At 41.0% G+C, this 17,982-nt stretch overlaps 1 protein-coding gene across 1 annotated transcript; it reads right to left on the bottom strand.

Moving 5' to 3' along the window:
* Positions 1-1,247: 1,247 nt before the first annotated feature.
* On the bottom strand, positions 1,248-3,334 carry gbp (glycogen synthase kinase binding protein). The gene has a single exon (XM_083989162.1). It carries the CDS (start codon positions 3,188-3,190, stop codon positions 2,636-2,638), a length of 555 nt encoding a protein of 184 aa, XP_083845288.1. The 5' UTR covers positions 3,191-3,334; the 3' UTR covers positions 1,248-2,635.
* Between the last annotated feature and the right edge of the window lie 14,648 nt (positions 3,335-17,982).

The following is a 17,982-nucleotide window of genomic DNA, read 5'->3' as shown; positions in this document are numbered from 1 at the left end:
ACTGTCACACTCAGGTCACATCATGGCTCTCAAAGGGTTAAAGGTCCAGTGTGTAATAATTGTCAAGGTTTGTTCTGAAAATCTGAATTTGTGTATAATCACTATACAATAAAACCTGTTTAGTTTCCGTAGCCTTATAATTCTTCTTTTATATAAAACAAGGGTCTGGCTTTAGAGAGCGTCGCCATGTTTGTACGGCAGCCTGAAGGGAAAATCCAGCCAATCAGAGAGCACGTTTCAAGAGTTTCACATTAATAAATAAACAATAGAATTATAAATAATATAAATAAGAGAATCCGAATGCTAGATGTGACTGTTTTCCCCCTAGTTTTACACACTGGACCTTTAAATAATAAATAACTCAATATTAAAACTGACAGAGGGAAACTGACAGATATTTAATTTATCTGACTGATTCGTTATCAGAAGAAAATCCTGCTTTTTTTTCCTGCTGGAACCAGATTTTCTTCAACTGAGGAAATCCTGCATGACAACACACACACACACACACACAGAGTCAGTACCAGGGCAACACCAGCAGAGGGCGCCACCATCATAATAATAACAATCATCATCATAATAACAATAATAAAGAGAGTGTGGGACCTTGAGGCTCGGTGAGGCCGCCGGAGCAAAACATGTTTTTCACCGCTGGTGTCACGTCTGCTGCTGTGCTGCACCGGGGGAGGGGGGGGGTATTTATAGGCCCCCATAATGAGCATGTGTCCTTCAAGACCACGTTGTCCACACACACACAGACACACACACACATATATATATATATATATACAGCTCTGGAAAAAATAAAGAGACCAGTCCAAAATGTTGTTAATGAATCAGCTTCTCTACATGTGGCAGCCATCGATTCCAGTGTCTATTGAACTGCAACACAAGCACAAAATGAATATGAACTTGTTTTCTTTACATTATTATACAAGGTCTGAAAACACTGGAACTTTTTTGTTATTTTAACCAGTTGCCATTATCTGCAAATAAATAAATAAATGCTCTAAATGACAATATTTTTATTTCCAATTTGGGAGAAATGATGTCAGTAGGTTATAAAATGAAACAAAAGTGTTCATTTTTCCCAAACACATAGCTATGAATAGTAAAAGCAGAGGAACTGATCATTAAGTGGTCTAACTTTTCCAGAGCTGTATAAAGTACCAGGTCAGACAGGTGAGAGCAGTCTGCTGCTATAATAAAAAACACTATACAGAGGTTTTTGGAAAAACAAATCCTGTGTTTTTATTAAGACAAGAACAAAAAAAGACCCTGAAAACTCAGGAACATTATCAGAGACTTCGTTACGAAGCAGTCATGGTGATTTTTCTTTTACACAGAGAAGAAACAAATAAAAAAACACAGACTGAACTCCTCCAAGGAGAAGAGAAGAAAGAGGAGGAGGAGAAGGAGTTCCAACACGGTGAAAAAAGCACCACAGAAGTGTTGTCATGTCATGTGATGCCCGACCCCCCCTCACCCATTACAAACATACAGTTACACATCAGCCCTCCACATGTCGGACGTCCACCACGTTCCCCTTTGGAACAACTAGAGGAGAAGCTGCTGAGGTCCAGACGAGCCGGTGAACCCAGCTGCTCTGAGGTCAGTTAAAGGACAAAACCACTGAACCGTCAACACAGGAGAACAGAAACATGGAGCTCTGTCTGTCTGCTCCACCGTCAGCGTCAGACTGTAAACAAAATGGACAACTAACTAACCCCCCCTTCCCACCCATAAAACTAACCCACCCAACCTGTGTTATTATGGTCTGACAGAGCAGGGAATGGCTAGTTTACACTTCAGCCATCAAGACCCAAGGGTGCAGTGGGATCATAATAATAATAATATTCATAACAATAATAATAAGTAATAGTATTCATAATAATAGAAGTCGATGAGCTCAGTGACTTCCTGTCTCCATGCATCATGTGGAGAAGAAAAGCCATTGTTTAACCGGCTCCTCCTCATCTACACACACACATACACACCATGTGCTGTGTCTTCATTTTTCCATTTACAGCGTTAAAAGGTGAAATAAACCTTCTAATCCTGTTATTATTATGATCATTATCATCATTATAATTATTATTATGGGTGTTTTAACCCTCCACTGCCCCCCTATTCCCCCCACCCTCCCCACTACCACGCACGTCTGACTGAGACATTCAAACATAAACAACACACGGCTCGTCAGTTAGCCGGGGTGGCTAACTGCTGCTAGCCGAATGTAACGTAACGTAACGTGTCAACCAAACAAACATTTCGATGAAAAATGAAAAAAAAAATAAAACAAAAACCTTGATGAAATTAGAAAACATCATAGCTACCAGTCCTTGTGTGTGAAATGTCATTGTTTTTTCAAACATAACACAACACACGGCTCGTTAGTTAGTTAGCCGGGGTGGCTAACTGCTGCTGCTAGCCGAACGTAACGTAACGTAACGTGTCAACCACACAGACGTTACAAACAATTCGATGAAAAATTAAAAATTAAAACAAAAAAAACCTTGATGAAATTAGAAAACATCATAGCTACCAGTCCTGTGTGTGTGTGAGAGAGAAATTTCATAGTTTTTTTTTGTTTGTTTTAGTTTTTTCAAACGTCCGTTAACGTTACTAACGGTTATCAGCTCGGTACAACAACGTCCGTCTTCTTGGGGAAATCTCCACAGTCTGCGGCGGAGAACTGCAGCCTCCTCACGGCCTCTTTGATCAGGTTCCCCGATAAAATTAACTCCTGGAGCAGCCGGTGCGGGTCGTCCTGCTCCTCCATGATCCGCTTCTTCCTCCTGTTGTTGTTGTTCCACGGTTTGATTTGGTCCCACTCGTGAACGTTAGATCCGGGGATGTGGTACGGACTTGCCCGGTTGCTGCTTCTGCTGCTGCTGCTGCTCTTCCCCCGGTGGTTCCGAAGCCGCATGCAGCAGCCGTGTTGTTGTTTCTGCACCGGAGCTCCCATAGTAGTAGTAGTAGTAGTAGTGCTGCTGGTGATGATGTTACACGCCGCCGTGGGTTTGTTGGGTTTGATTCCACAACAACCAACGCCGACGACGCCGCCGCCGCTGCTATTGTTGTGCAGCTGCAGCGCTTCTCCGATCTTCGTCACCAGCGCGTCCACTTCTTTGGAGTCGACGGTGACGGACTGCTCCAGAAAGATGTAGTTCTCCTTCCGACAGGGCATCGTGGTGGTGGTGGTGGTGGTTGTATAGCGGCTCGGTTCTCTGTGATAGATAGATAGAAAGACGTCTCTCTCTCTCTCTGTGTGTTTGTTATCGTCGGTGATGAAATGAATGGAGCCCCGCGGCCGCCGCTCCTCGCTGCTCTCAACACGCCGCTCGGCTCTAACCAAGAAGCCGAGTTGATTTGTAAACAATGGGTGACGCGGAGCGGACCGTACCAAGTGTCTCCCAACGAGCGGGGGGGTGGTTTGTAAACCAAAATAAACCGCGTTGTTTCACACGCAGAATAAATCATATAAATAACATTGTAATCACACTTTTAAACTATTTACAACAGAATTATTAAACCACAATGCTCATTTTCGGTCTTTTACAGGTGCTCCGGTTTCCCGCCTCGACCCCGACCACACTCCGGCGTTGGACTGCTCCCTCCAAATGGACATTACATAACTCGTAACTGTCTGCTGCTGTCTGTCCACACAAAACAAACAAAGCACATTCCCCCCCTCCTCCTCTAATGTACTAAAAATGGTGAAACCACGTTGAATCCTCCACAAACTGCGGCAGCTCTATTTTAATCACTCGAGCAAGTTTTTTTTTTTTTTTTTAGTGCACTAACAACAAAACACGAATATATGTTTTACAATCACCAGAGCATGTTGTGTAACCACAGTTCACTGTTGCACCAAAATCTGTGACCCATTAGATAAATTGACCCAATAGGATGCAGCCATGTTACTGCCTCGTTTACACGTGAGGAAAAAAAAAAAAGGTACATGCATATTTTATTTATATTTGCTCATGAAAACAGTTTCTGGTCACATTTAGGGAATATTACACATTTAGATCGTTTCAAATAAAAGTAAAAAATGCACATACACAGTTTGAAAGGTGTAAATACTTTACTGTACTATACTATATTATAACATACATAAGAGGGAATAATCAAATAAATATTCAGTCAGGTCACATAATGTTTTATAGTAGTGACACCACCGTCTTTGTTTCAATGGACCAGCTTTGCATACTGAGTATTTACACCATGATGTCATACAATCCTCCATCTAAGCACTGGAACAACCAAAAGCAACGTGTGCTCCAGCAATAAAACTACATCTTAACACATGATGTTGAAACACTTGGCTGTGAATTTGATGAGTGAACGTGTGAAGCAGCTCTCTGGGCATCCAGCCCATATACAGTGACAATAGAAGAGGAGGGTGTGAGTCTGTGTGTGTGGGAGAACACGGTGTACATTTCTGTTTCTGAGAAACAGCAGCCGGGCTAAACCTGATGCTCCAGTCAAAGAGAGCCCTCATGACCATAAAAGGAGCTACTATCACTCCCACCACGTGGTGCGGCGGCCAATCAGAGGGGCCGTCCGAGGTTTCCTGTGTGTGTCAATGCCAGCAGCAGCAGCAGCAGTCCAGTCATACTGGAATCCATTGAAGCTGAGGCCGTTAGGTGTGAAGGCAAAGAGTGAAACTGAGATAAACTGTCAACACTTCCTGAAACATAAAACAACTTACTCTAAGTCAACACACAGGAAGCTGTTCATAGCGCGCAAATAAAAAAAGACATCTGAATCATTTCACCCTCTGCTATTTATACGCAGAGCTGTGCTGAAGTTCCAGGCACTAGAACTAAAGTGAGGAGCAGATTTAAAAATAAAGTCAAAGACAGAGTGAAGCTGTCAATAACTTTTATGCTTTTATGTGCAATAAAGATAGCTAAATAAAACCTATACCAGACCAGTATTAGCTGTGACCCCCTTTTAACTAGAGATGCACCGACCCAAATTATTCAGTTCTGGTCCGACTCTGATCTGATATCGCTCATGCAGAAATAAAAAAATAATAATATTTGACCTACATGTCCCTGTATCCAGGTTGATGTCACCTATATATATTATCATCACATATGAACATCCTCTGCATATAACATATAAGAAAAACTGAAATTTGTCAAATAGGGTTGAAGATATTGTGACCAATAGCCTATATGATTTGAAGTATAGCCTATGTAATTATGTTGTGCATACACATTATAAAAATGGCAAATTTAAATTGAATGTTTTTATTTTCAAAGTTAATGTTGACATAGAAAAAAAGGAAAAAATCCAGAGTGCTCAGAAGGTTCAAAACATGTGACGAAGGTGCTCTTTAGTGGGAACATTGGTCAAAAAAAGGAGAATCCAAGGCACTCTTCTTCAATAATAAAAAGCCTTTATTTATACAATGGCTATATCGAATAAAACATTTGAGTGGGTTACAGCTGTTGACATATTCTGGGAACCTACTGTTTATAATATCAAAATATATGGACGGACATTGACATGAATATTAATGTAACATCTAGCCAACTCCTTAGCTGTTGTGCACCCAGCTCACACTTCTTTGGTGTGACGGACTGGATGTGAAACAAAGATAGTTCTTTATGACTGTGATTGTGTCTGGACTCTTTTGTTCTGCTGCAGATTAAAAGTGAAACAGATTAAATTTTAGATAATTATCTAAACATCTACAGAGCCTGAAACCTTTGCACGGTCCTGTGAGAGGTTCAGCTGTGCTGCACCTGAGATATCTGACCATTCACTTGTGTTATCTGATGTTTATAATGCTGCTTACATAAGATCTAAATCCTAAATGTGGAATGAATATAAATCAAACTTTAGGTCAACGCAGGGGAAGGTTACACCAATAATACAAAAGAACATTGAAACACGAGACTGTACATTGAAAATCTGGGCTCGATGCCCAAATGTCGTCCATAAAAACTAAAACAGGAAGAGGAACAGACAGAAGAAGATGGAAATAAACAATCACTAAACAATGCAGAACAAATATGTTTGAGGAGAGCAGCAACAGGAGGCTAATGGACACCAAAGATAAGACTGGACTATGAATCTAACGTTTAAAGGATGGGTTGAAACAACTTCTGCTCCATGTCCAGTTCAAACAGACTCTGTTTGTTCCCTCTTTCCCACCAACTCTCTGTTTTCACTTTGATGACCAGTTCACTTTTCACTGAGAAGCTGGTGACTAAACCTTCCATGGCACTGAGTGCTGTTAGTCATAGTTTTATCATCATAGTAGATACAGGAAATAAAGATTATCATAGAATAGTAGTAGAAGTGGCTTGGAGGAGTTTAGCCCATTGAGGCATTTTAATGTGTTTAGGCTAAGGCTTAGTTTCTTAGGCTTAAAATGTTAGTGAACCCCTGAGACGTTTCTTCTCTCACCACATTGGATGCAATTTACAGATTTGTCCTCATTATTGATTAATCTGATGTTTTTCAGATTGATTTATCATTTGTTTTGTCCATAAAATGTCAGAAAGTGAAGAACAACCTAATTGTGTAATTGTGTTCTTGGATAAATATGGCCGCCTCCTTGTGTTGCCACATATTTTCCTGCATGGATGTTACATCCTCTTATTCGGCTTCCTGTTAGTGGAGTTTGACAATGAACTGAGTTTGTTTGGTTTATTAGAACGTCAATATCACATGATTCAAATGTTGTTGTTTTTTAGACTTTTAGCTTAGCATTAGCTTACAGAAACACCTCTGTTGTGTTGAGAGTTTTTGGAGCTCATGTGTTGTTAAATAAATGAAGATGTTTTCTGTTTTGGTCTGTTATGTAAATTGTTAATTTTTTATCTTTCTATTGTTCTTACTCACCTGCCCAGGGACTACGGATGGAAAGTAGCCTAGCTAGCTAAATCCGGTAGCCTAAAAAGCATCTTTTCTCATCTCGAGACTATTATTTTGTGCATTGTCCCTGATACAAATAAACTTATTTAACTAAACTAAACTAAACTTAACTATCTTTGCATGTGTTTTCCAGCAACAGTGAGTTGATCCCTCATGGCCACCGTAGTTTTGCACCAAAAACCAAAACAAATGTATAGGCTACTCAGCGCTAAACCAGAGTCTGACTCCAAATATGAACTCCTCAAAACCTAAAGTTCATGATAAATAAAAGCAGCAAACGTTGCAGATTCACTTTTTGTTGATTGATTATTTGATTGATTGATTGATTGATTGATGAATTGAATCATTGATAAAACGACTAATCAGAAACAGAAACGAGCTGTAGCTGCTTCTCTGGTCTGTGGTCTGACCCTGTTCCTGTTTGTGTCCACGTCTCAGTCCCTGATGTGTGATTTAGAGACAAAACAACAGCCTATAGACTTTTAGCTTAGCATTAGCCTTTAGGCCGTCACTTTATTGTGTCCCCACAGAAACACCTCTGTTGTGTTGAGAGTTTTTGCAGCTCACGTGTTGCTAAATAAATGAAGATGTTTTCTGTCTTTGCATGCGTTTTCCAGCTGCAGTGAGTTGATCCCTCATGGCCACCGTAGTTTTGAACCACAAACCAAAAGCTACTCAGCGCTAAACCAGAGTCTGACTCCAAAGATGAACTTTCCAAAACCTAAAGTTCATGATCACAGATGACAAATAAAAGCAGCAATATTCACCTTCTGTTTAATAATTGATGAATTGAATCATTGATAAACGACTAATCAGAAACAGAAACGAGCTGTAGCTTCTCTGTGGTCTGAGCCTGTTCCTGTTTGTGTCCACGTCTCAGTCCCTGATGTGTGATTTAGAGACAAAACAACTTCACATCGTCCACGTAAACAAGACTAGAAACTGAGTCAGTTGAGTCATGTTTTCAACCTCCCTCCCTCACCCCTTCCTCCTCCTCCTCCTGCTGGATTCTTTGTCTTCTACGCTGAGGAGTCTCTGAACAACAGGAGGAAGTGAGTTGGCACAGAACTGGGTCACACACTTCCTCGGTCTCTCATGTCTTCCTGTAGCTACAGTACGTACGTGAGTCAGCGGCGGCGGCAGCAGCGTGTAAACAGCTCCGCCGCCCTGCAAACCAAACACAAGTCCTGTTTGCCCGTAACACAGCAGCTGGCGTTCACACACACACATAGACACACACTACACACACACACTCCCTGTACCAACGGCCGTACTGTATGACCTCATCCTCCGCCTTTGTTTGTGCATGTGTGAGAACTTCTGTAATCCTGAACAGTGAGCTAATGAGGAGGACTGGCAGTCCACAGCAACAACAACACAACATCAACAACCAGTGATGGCAAATACTTGACTTTACTTGAAGTAAAAGTAGCCTACCTGTGTAAAAAATGACTGATCCAATTATCTAAGTAAAAGTAAAAAGTACAGGCTCTGAAATGTAGCCTACTCAAAAGTATTAAAAGTAAAAAGTATTTCTATTGCACGATTCACTGCAAAGCTAATAACCACACAATAATGTATCTGGAATCCATTGTTATTGTTTGAACAAACATTAAGTTTACCTGCCAGACACAAGCTGTATCCTAAAGCACTTCACTATAGTCAATCGTAGGTAGCCTATTTGTATTGTACAAATGAGAAAAAACAGAGCGAGATGACCCGGCGGCGTGACCCCGAGGAACTATGAAGACTCAGCTCAAGTCCAGCTGTAATTTTATTTTGCCGTATTGCCTACATTTATTTTGCAGCGGAAACCCTGATATGTAGCCTACAAAAAAGTAATGAGCCTTTTGGGGAAATGTAAGGAGTAAAGTACCGATATTTGCGTTAAAAATGTACTGAGTAAAAGTAAAAAGTTGTCAGAAAAATAAATAGCCTACTTCTAAAAGTACAAAGTACCTGAAAATTCTACTTAAAGGGATACGCCAACTTTTTTTTCCGTGTCTTGCCTCACTCCCGAGTCCATGGCCAGCAGATAGACACCATCCTTTCGACTGTGCGTGCAGTAACAAGGGAGATAGAGCCGTATCGCCCGTAATTAGCTTAGCTTAAACGCTAGGTAGTGTATAGGTAGTGTTAGCCTGCCTCCACCTAAAGTCATCAGAGAAACTCTTCAGCAACTCTAAAGGGAAACCGGCGGGCCGATCTTCGTCTCAGAGCTGACAAAACTCTCCGGTAAGGCATCTTGAGCGGTCAAATGCCGCTAACGGGACGAGATCGGTCAAAACGGAGGGTTCAAGCAAAGACGCTTTATTTTGGTTCAAGCTAGCTACATCGAGGGTAGGTTAGCTTCCTATTTCAAAGTAAAAGCACAAATTCTATCGTCATGGTTTTCTGTTTGTAAAGGGCAACGGGTGTTTTATTTTGTGAAAGTAACCGGAAGTGCGTTGGTCACAACGGCTAGCTTGAGTAGGAGCGCCAAATTCGTCCGAACAAAATTGTAAACAGCTGGTATTTAGACAAATTAACAACACACTGCTGATCTAAACAGATACTTTCTCGTCAAAAAATGTTTGAAATGTTGATAAAGTGATATATTTACAGAGTTTAGAGCTGAAATTAAATCAGCTTCTGACTGCTGATTTTGGCTCGGGTAGGAGGCAGGCTAACACTACCCATACACTTCCAGTGTTTGAGCTAAGCTAATTACGGGCGATACGGCTCCCTTGTTACTGCACGCACAGTGGAAAGGATGGTGTCTATCTGCTGGTCATGGACTCGGGAGTGAGGCAAGACACAGAAAAAAAAAGTTGGCATATCACTTTAAGTACAGTAACGAAGTATTTGCACTTCGTTACTTGCCATCATTGACAACAACACAGCAACAACACAACAGCAGTAGTTTGCCGTGGTGCTGGTGTCAGCCTGGGTCCATGTAGGGCAGAGTCACCGTGCAGCACCGGGCCGTCACACCGACAGCTGTGGAGGTTGCTGTGTATTTGTGTGTCTGTGTGTGACTGTGTGTGTGTGTATAAATAAAGAGGAGGACGGTGGAATTCACATTCATGGCACCTTCAGACCAACAATAGCTCTCCAGCTGGCCGTGACACACAGACCACAGAGTGAGCTTATAAGGCTTATCTCCTGAGGCCGGGGGCTAATGTTTAAACTGGACGGTGACGTTGTCGACCCGCATGGGAGTCGTCCAGCCCACACTGATCACACATATTGATTTATCCTCATCGCACTTAATTAGAAACACACACAAAGAAAGTTTTAATGATACTTTGGTGTTTGGTCGATGAAAATGTTGTTATGTTTTGTTCCTCGATAACAGACGAGAGGGTTTAAAGATTGGAATAAACCTGAATAGTAATCAACATAACATTGTCACTATCAGTCATTTACTGTCCCATTGTATTTTATTATTAACTGTTTTGTGAAAATGTAGGCTACAAGGCCTGAGTGTCTTATCATGTTGTATCTCATCGTATTGTATCATATAACATCATATCGTATCTTACCATATCTTATCTTATTGCATCGTACTGTACCGTATTTTACCGTATCTTATCTTATCTAATCGTATCGTGTCGTATTATATCTTATTGTATCTCATTGTACCGTATCTCATCGTATCGTACCATATCGTATTGTATTTTACCGTATCTTCTCTTATCTAATCATATCGTATCATATTGTACTGTACCATCGTATTCTATTTTATCAGATCTTACGTACCGTATCGTATCTTCTCTTATCTAATTGTATTGTGTCTTATTGTATCTCATCTCATTGTACCGTATCTCATCGTATCGTACCATATTGTATTGTATTTTACCGTATCTTCTCTTATCTAATCATCATCTTATCGTTTCATATCTCATCTCATCACACTGTACCGTATCTCATTGTATTTTATCAAATTTAACACATTTCATCATATCGTATCATATTGCATCATTTCGTATCTTGTTTCATCTCGTCTCATTTATCTTACCATATCTTCTCTTATCTAATTGTATCGTGTCTTATTGTATCTCATCTCATTGTACCGTATCTCATCGTATCGTATCATATCGTATCATATTTTATCGTATCTTCTCTTATCTAATCATATTGTAATGTATCATATCTCATCTCATCTGACTGTACCATATCTCATTGTATTTTAGCGTAATTAACACATTTCATCGTATCGTATCATATTGTACTGTACCATGCCGTATATCATATTCTATTTTATCAGATCTTATTGTATCGTATCGTATCATACTGTATTGTATTTCATTATTTTATCGTATCATATCTCATCATATCTCATCTCATAGCTATCATATGAATAATGCTATATATTTTATACAGGTTTCTGATGACATCTGGACAGGAAGCCTTAAAGAAGAACCCGGTGATTCTCTATATTTTTCCTTTTGTCAGAAAATCCCATAAAAAGACCAAACCAGTGCTGTTGTGTCTGACTCCTCTGAGTCATGAAGCTTCAGTGTTTCCACACACACATGGTCCTGATGGCCCACATAACTCAGGGAGAACACCAAATATCGTTTAATCCGCCACTGAAAATAGTCCCCTAAACTTTTCCTGCTGTTTGTGTGAGTTTACAGTAATAAATAAATAAATAAAAAAAACTGCAGTGGTGATCACAGAGTGTGTGTGTGTGTGTTTTACTCCTGGAGCTGCATGTGTCTGTGACTAATTCAGGGAATGTGTCTTCAGATTCTGCTGCATGCAAATCCTTTAAACGTTTCGGTTTGTGTGAATCGATGGTTATTTATTTGGACGTTGCAGCGCCGCCAGAGCCGAGGCCGAGTCGAAGCCGACGAGCTGAATGGAGCGCGAGCAGAAAAGAAAACAGAGGCCTTTGAGCCACAGGATCAACTTTGATAGCAGTTGGAGCGTCGCCAGCAGCTCGGGTTCACCGGGTTTGTTTCCCCCATTCAAACAGAGAGAGAGGGAGGAGGGAGGGAGGAGGGACGGCCATTTTTACATGACCTCCCCCCTCACTCTCCCTCAGACACACCTCTCCCTCCCTCTCTCCCTCCCTCCCTCCCTCTCTCTGTGTTGGGAATGTGAGGGGGTTGCACATGGCAGGAAGTCATATCAAAGGATTTATTTGTTACAGAAGCTTTGAGCCTCTGGCTACACACACACAGATACACACACACACACACACACAGACACGTACACACACACACAGTTGAACATTATTATTATTATTGTAAACAAGAGAGAAGTCGCTGAATGTAAATGTTGAATGAACTTTGTCCGACCCTGAGGACCAATCAGCTGACGGCACACAACCACAACACTGTGAGCTCAGTGTCCCGTTTCTATAAATGACACATTTACACATATAGAAGAAAAACACACTTGTTACATTTGTTAGACTTCACACTATTACTTTGTGTTTATACCATTTTAGATTTTTGTATTGCTCTGTGTGTGTGTTGGACGACTAAGTAGTAATAGACAAAGTCTTTTTCTATACTTTCTGTTACTAAAAATGATACAGTGAACCTGTTAGACACTGGAACGATTCCATTTAAACTGGAATATTCATGAATTCATGAAGTTGTTTTGTGAACGTGTGTGAATTTGCATATAGAGGGTTAAACCCTCAGGGCCACCGTAGGTATTTGACTATATATATATACACTTGGGATTCAACTCTTGAACTGTAACTCTTTTAGATAGATAGATAGATAGATAGATAGATAGATAGATAGATAGATAGATAGATAGATAGATAGATAGATAGATAGATAGATAGATAGATAGAACGATAGATAGAACGATAGAACGATAGATAGATAGAACGATAGATAGATAGAACGATAGATAGATAGAACGATAGATAGATAGATAGATAGATAGATAGATAGATAGATAGATAGATAGATAGAACGATAGATAGATGGATAGATGGATAGATAGATAGATAGATAGATAGATAGATAGATAGATAGATAGATAGATAGAACGATAGATAGAACAATAGATAGATAGATAGAACGATAGATAGATAGATAGATAGATAGATAGATAGATAGATAGATAGATAGATAGATAGATAGATAGATAGATAGATAGATAGAACGATAGATAGATAGAACGATAGATAGAACAATAGATAGATAGATAGAACGATAGATAGATAGAACGATAGATAGAACGATAGATAGAACGATAGATAGAACAATAGATAGATAGATAGATAGATAGATAGATAGATAGATAGATAGATAGATAGATAGATAGAACGATAGATAGAACGATAGATAGATAGATAGATAGATAGATAGATAGATAGATAGATAGATAGATAGATAGATAGATAGATAGATAGATAGATAGATAGATAGATAGATAGATAGATAGAACGATGTTTCATGTGCAGAGGTTGTGGGTTTTACTTCCTGTTTTGTGATGTCACAACCAACCACAGACCTCCGGCTCTGTGACGGGAAACACAACAAAATTACCCGCTAATTAACACGTAGTGAAAGTTACAGAGAGTTCAGAGATGACCAGAAATAACAGTGAAATAAAACTGAAAGACCAACGGCTGCAGTTCAGTTCATGTGGAGGTGAAACGGTTTAATCATTAATATCAGAGCAAACTTACAAAGTCACAAAGTCACACAGGTCACAGCCAGGGTTTTACGTCTGTGCTGCTTCTAAAGTCCAAAACTTTTTATATTTATTCAAATTTCAATCTGAATCAATCTTCTTCTCCTTTTGAGTCAAACACATAGAAACATGTCAAAACAACTCGCTGCACGTGTGAGTTGCTTCATCGTCCGTTTACATTCTACACATTACATAACTCAACGTGTCTCCAAGTCACAGACGCAGTAATGAACACCATGTGCTCTAGCTATATGTGTGTGTGTATAAGTGTGTGTGTGTGTGTGTGTGTGTGTGTGAGCCCTGCCCCTCTCCACCCCTGTGGCATTGTGGGATTGATAGATACACACACAGAGTTTATGGGATGGCAGCAGTAGCCGGGGTGAAGCAACTCGATCACCTCCTGATACAGATCTGTGAATGCACAGAGAGGAGGCTGCTCTTACATAACACTGTTCTGCATGGTGGACGTATGCATGTGTGTGTGTGTGTGTGTGTGTGTGTGTGTGTGTGTGTGTGTGTGTGTGGACTCGTGCTGACTGGGTGTTTGTGTTCACAGCCGCTCCCTCCTCCCTCCTCCCTCCACACTGACCACTTCTCCTTCTGCTTCTTCTTGGATGTTCAGTGTTTGTAGTGTTTCTTCCAGGAACATGGCCGCCCTGCTTCACCTCTGACCCGGTTCAGCTGCTGCATTCAAACACACATTATTATGTCACAGCGCTGTAAGAACACACGTCTGTCACATCAACAGGTGTCCAAACACACACACATATCCCAGAATGCATTGCACACATGTAGTGAAAAATACAAACAAATAAACAACAACAACATTATGGCACCTATTAAAGGGATAGTTCACACAAAATTCAAATTTCTCAACTCATTATCTCCTCCCCCTCATGTGGACTAAGGGCTGGGAGAAGTTTCAGAGTCCTCCGTGGCTTCTCTGAGTTACAGGGGGTCTCGGCGTAGCAGTGCATGTCCATATGACGGTTGCAAATGGATACCAACTGTCTTCGTAACAAAAAGACACACCAAAAAACATCCAAATACCTCCATGCTGCTCGTAATGTCCGTCTTGTATTGAAGCCCCGAAATGAAAAATTGTCCTGAAAAAAATTAAATAAGTCTATATTTCAAGCTTGTTTTGTAGCGGAAGCTTCTCGAAGCTCCTCTTCCTGGTTCGTCAAATTTGGGCGCAATTTTGCATTTCGGGGCTTCAATACAAGACGGACATTACATACGAGCAGCATGGAGGTATTTGGATGTTTTTTGGTGTGTCTTTTTGTTACAAAGACAGTTGGTATCCATTTGCAACCGTTATATGGACATGCACTGCTACGCCGAGACCCCCTGTAACTCAGAGAAGCCACGGAGGACTCCGATTTTGGGTGAACTATCCCTTTAACAACAACAAACAGAGAGGAACCAGGAAGTGTTTGGTTTTTTTTTACAGTACCTGTGAAAAAAAAAACAAAAAAAAAAACATATTTAAAACATAAAAGTTTTTGTAAATAAAGAAATCATTAGCATATCTGTTGTGGTGGTTGCTAGGCAAGGGGGACACATGGCAGTGATGATGCAATGCAGTGCGGGTGGTGGCGACATCATGATGTCTCAACTCAGGGGACACTTTCACACTTTCACAAAGTTTTCCTTTAAAGGGATAGTTCAACATTTTGGCAAAGTAGCCCATTGCCATATTCCCTATAGTCATAGCAGTATAGTTCGTTACCTTTAATTGTCGGTGCAAGCTATTTTTAGAACGGCGGAGCAGAGCCGTGAGCTGCTCAGAGCTACGCTACGGAGGCTCATTATGGGATTTCTTGGTTTCCCTCATCAAACTCATCAAATACACAATCCAACAACTCCACAAGGCTCTGGTGGACAAGTTGTGAGCTGCACATTCACCACGCTATGAGATAATAACATACAATAACATCCATCTACACGTCATAAACCTCAGAGTGGTTGTTTAGTTTAGTTGTTTAGTCGCCTCAGGTGAATCTGTGTTTGTGTTGTAATCCAGAGTTTTACATAAAGTTCACTCTATCCAAATGTGAAACGCCTCATTTGCATATCGTGACTCATCAGGTAGCGATGAGGAGCGACTGTTGCCTGTTACCCAGCGGAGCCTTTAGTTCCTTGGCGTCTCTCCAGGGACACGTTGGAGCGTTGCGCCACAGAGGAACTCCTCCCCCCTCCTCCCCCCGCCCCCTGAGGAGGATGTTTGGGATGACTCACATCAGTGTGTGTGTGTGTTGTTTTTGTTGGAGGACGTGGAGCTTGACGCAGCTTCAATCACCTTCAAACCGTCGGAGAGTTCAGGTGAGAAAAACCTGTTCCTGAACGGAAACAGGCCCCAAGATGGCCGAACAGGAAGCGGCGCATAAACCTTTAGATCACTCAGAGTGCGATAAGTTCTGGGAATTGAACCCACGATCTTCTGATCAGTAGCCAACAAACTTTCACGATCGTAAATCATCACTCAACCACCAAAACAATCAACAAGTCATCAGCCAATCACAGGAACCGGAATAAACCACAATATGTTATGATAACAACACAAACTGAGTAAAGTAGCCTGACAGAAAATCAACCGCAGAAAGACAAAGTGAGCTGTTGTTTACAGTTTCATCTCATTTAATACTCAGCTGTTATCTCCATAGTTTCCCTGCTCCGAGTCGGAACGGAGCAGAGACGGAGTCGGTGGAAAATCGGTGGGTTTGGTTGTTTTGTAGCTTTGTTGGAGTTTAATGTTTCTGTTTTCTGCATGAAACGGAGCCTTAAAACCAGCCGTCAGGACTTCCTGTCACTTTGTGATGTCACAACTAAGCCCCGCCCCCCTCACCACCTGGACGACACCATCCAACAACAACTTTACAGGATTTGGTTTCTCTGAGTGTTTTATTCTGAAGTAGAGGCAAGAAATGTTATTTACATTTATATTAAAGCTCCATACAGTGTAAGGGAAGATGTTTAAGGACTTCCTGTGACTTTGTGATGTCACAACTAAGCCCCGCCCCCTCACCACCTGGACAACACCATTCAACAACTTTACTTGATTTGGTTTCTCTGAGTGTTTTATTCTGAAATCTGCTCTGTTTTTTAATTGGATCATTTCAGAAAACAGTCAGCCAATCAGACGAGAGGCTCAGAGCCTCCTCCTCTCTTCTGATTGGCTGACACCGACCTGTTGTTACTAGTCCTGCGTTCAAAACAACTCGGAAGTCGGAAAAAAACAAGCTCCAAGTTGTAAAAAATGAATTGAACGGCGTGGAACTCTGAAATTACAGGTCGGAAACTCGGGTATCATATCAGAGCTCCGACTTTCCAACTTGACGTCACGACAACATCAAAACATGGCGGCCCTCGTCTTAAACGGTTAGAATTTAGACATTTTAAGTTATTTGTTGAGGTTTGAGTGCATATTTTTTTGTGTATTAGGCTATTGCAGTATATGATCTACGTTTATATTAAGCTGTGATTGTTGTATTGTGTTCCTCGTATGTAACGGAAATAACGTTTAGCGGTTATACGGCTATAACGTTATATACTGTATGTGCACTCATCTACGGCGTCTCCTCTTCATTTGCCTCCAAAAGAAACATTTGCATGTATTTTTCGTATTCAGCGATGAGCCACAACATGCCAAACTTCCCTCGGGTATCCATGTTTTTTGCTCTTCCGAGTTTCTGCAGTGTGAACGCAATGATGTCGGAAGAGTTGGGAATTCCGACCTCTGAGTTGTTTTGAACGTAGCATAGAGAGAGCTCCAGAGAGAAGCTGAAAAAGAGAGAAGAGATGGAAAACTACACTGAGATGGTTTTTAGTTGCCCTTGAAAATAAAAGACAGAAGAAAAATAAGGAGAAGGAGAATAAGTTTCAGTCTCCATGTTTGATTCTCTGCTGAAACAATAGTTCAGGTGTAAAAACACACAGCTGGTTCTCAGAGTTTTAATGTTTCACTCTGAGTCAGAAACAGAAACTGTCAGGAATGAAATGAGAGTGAATGAGCTGCAGCACGACGGCTGTTGTCTTCTGTCTGCACCAAATTAAATCAGAATATATGACGTCCATGAATAGTAACATTAATAAGTGAGGAGCTGAGGTGAGGGAGTGCACACACACACACACACACACACACACACACACACACACACACACACACACACACACACACACACACACACACACAGACGGTTTGATGAACTGGAGCTGAGCTGAGCTGAGTTAAAACACTGATGTCAGACGTGTGGTGGTTTGTGCTTTATATAGCACAGCAGGACACACACACACAGACTCACACACACTATACACACACACACAGACACACAAACACACACACACACTATACGCACACACACACAGACACACAAACACACACTCTGCTGCTGAAATTCTGCAGCTTTATCACATTCTCACATTTTACTACAT

This window comes from Trachurus trachurus, assembly GCF_905171665.1.
Source record: "Trachurus trachurus genome assembly, chromosome: 16".
In the NCBI taxonomy this organism is placed as follows: Eukaryota; Metazoa; Chordata; class Actinopteri; order Carangiformes; family Carangidae; genus Trachurus; species Trachurus trachurus.
This window is presented reverse-complemented; position numbering and strand designations above follow the sequence as displayed.

Excerpts from the sequence above, each read along its gene's own strand:
- gbp (XM_083989162.1), bottom strand. The coding sequence starts at position 3,190 with ATGCCCTGTCGGAAGGAGAACTACATCTTTCTGGAGCAGTCCGTCACC.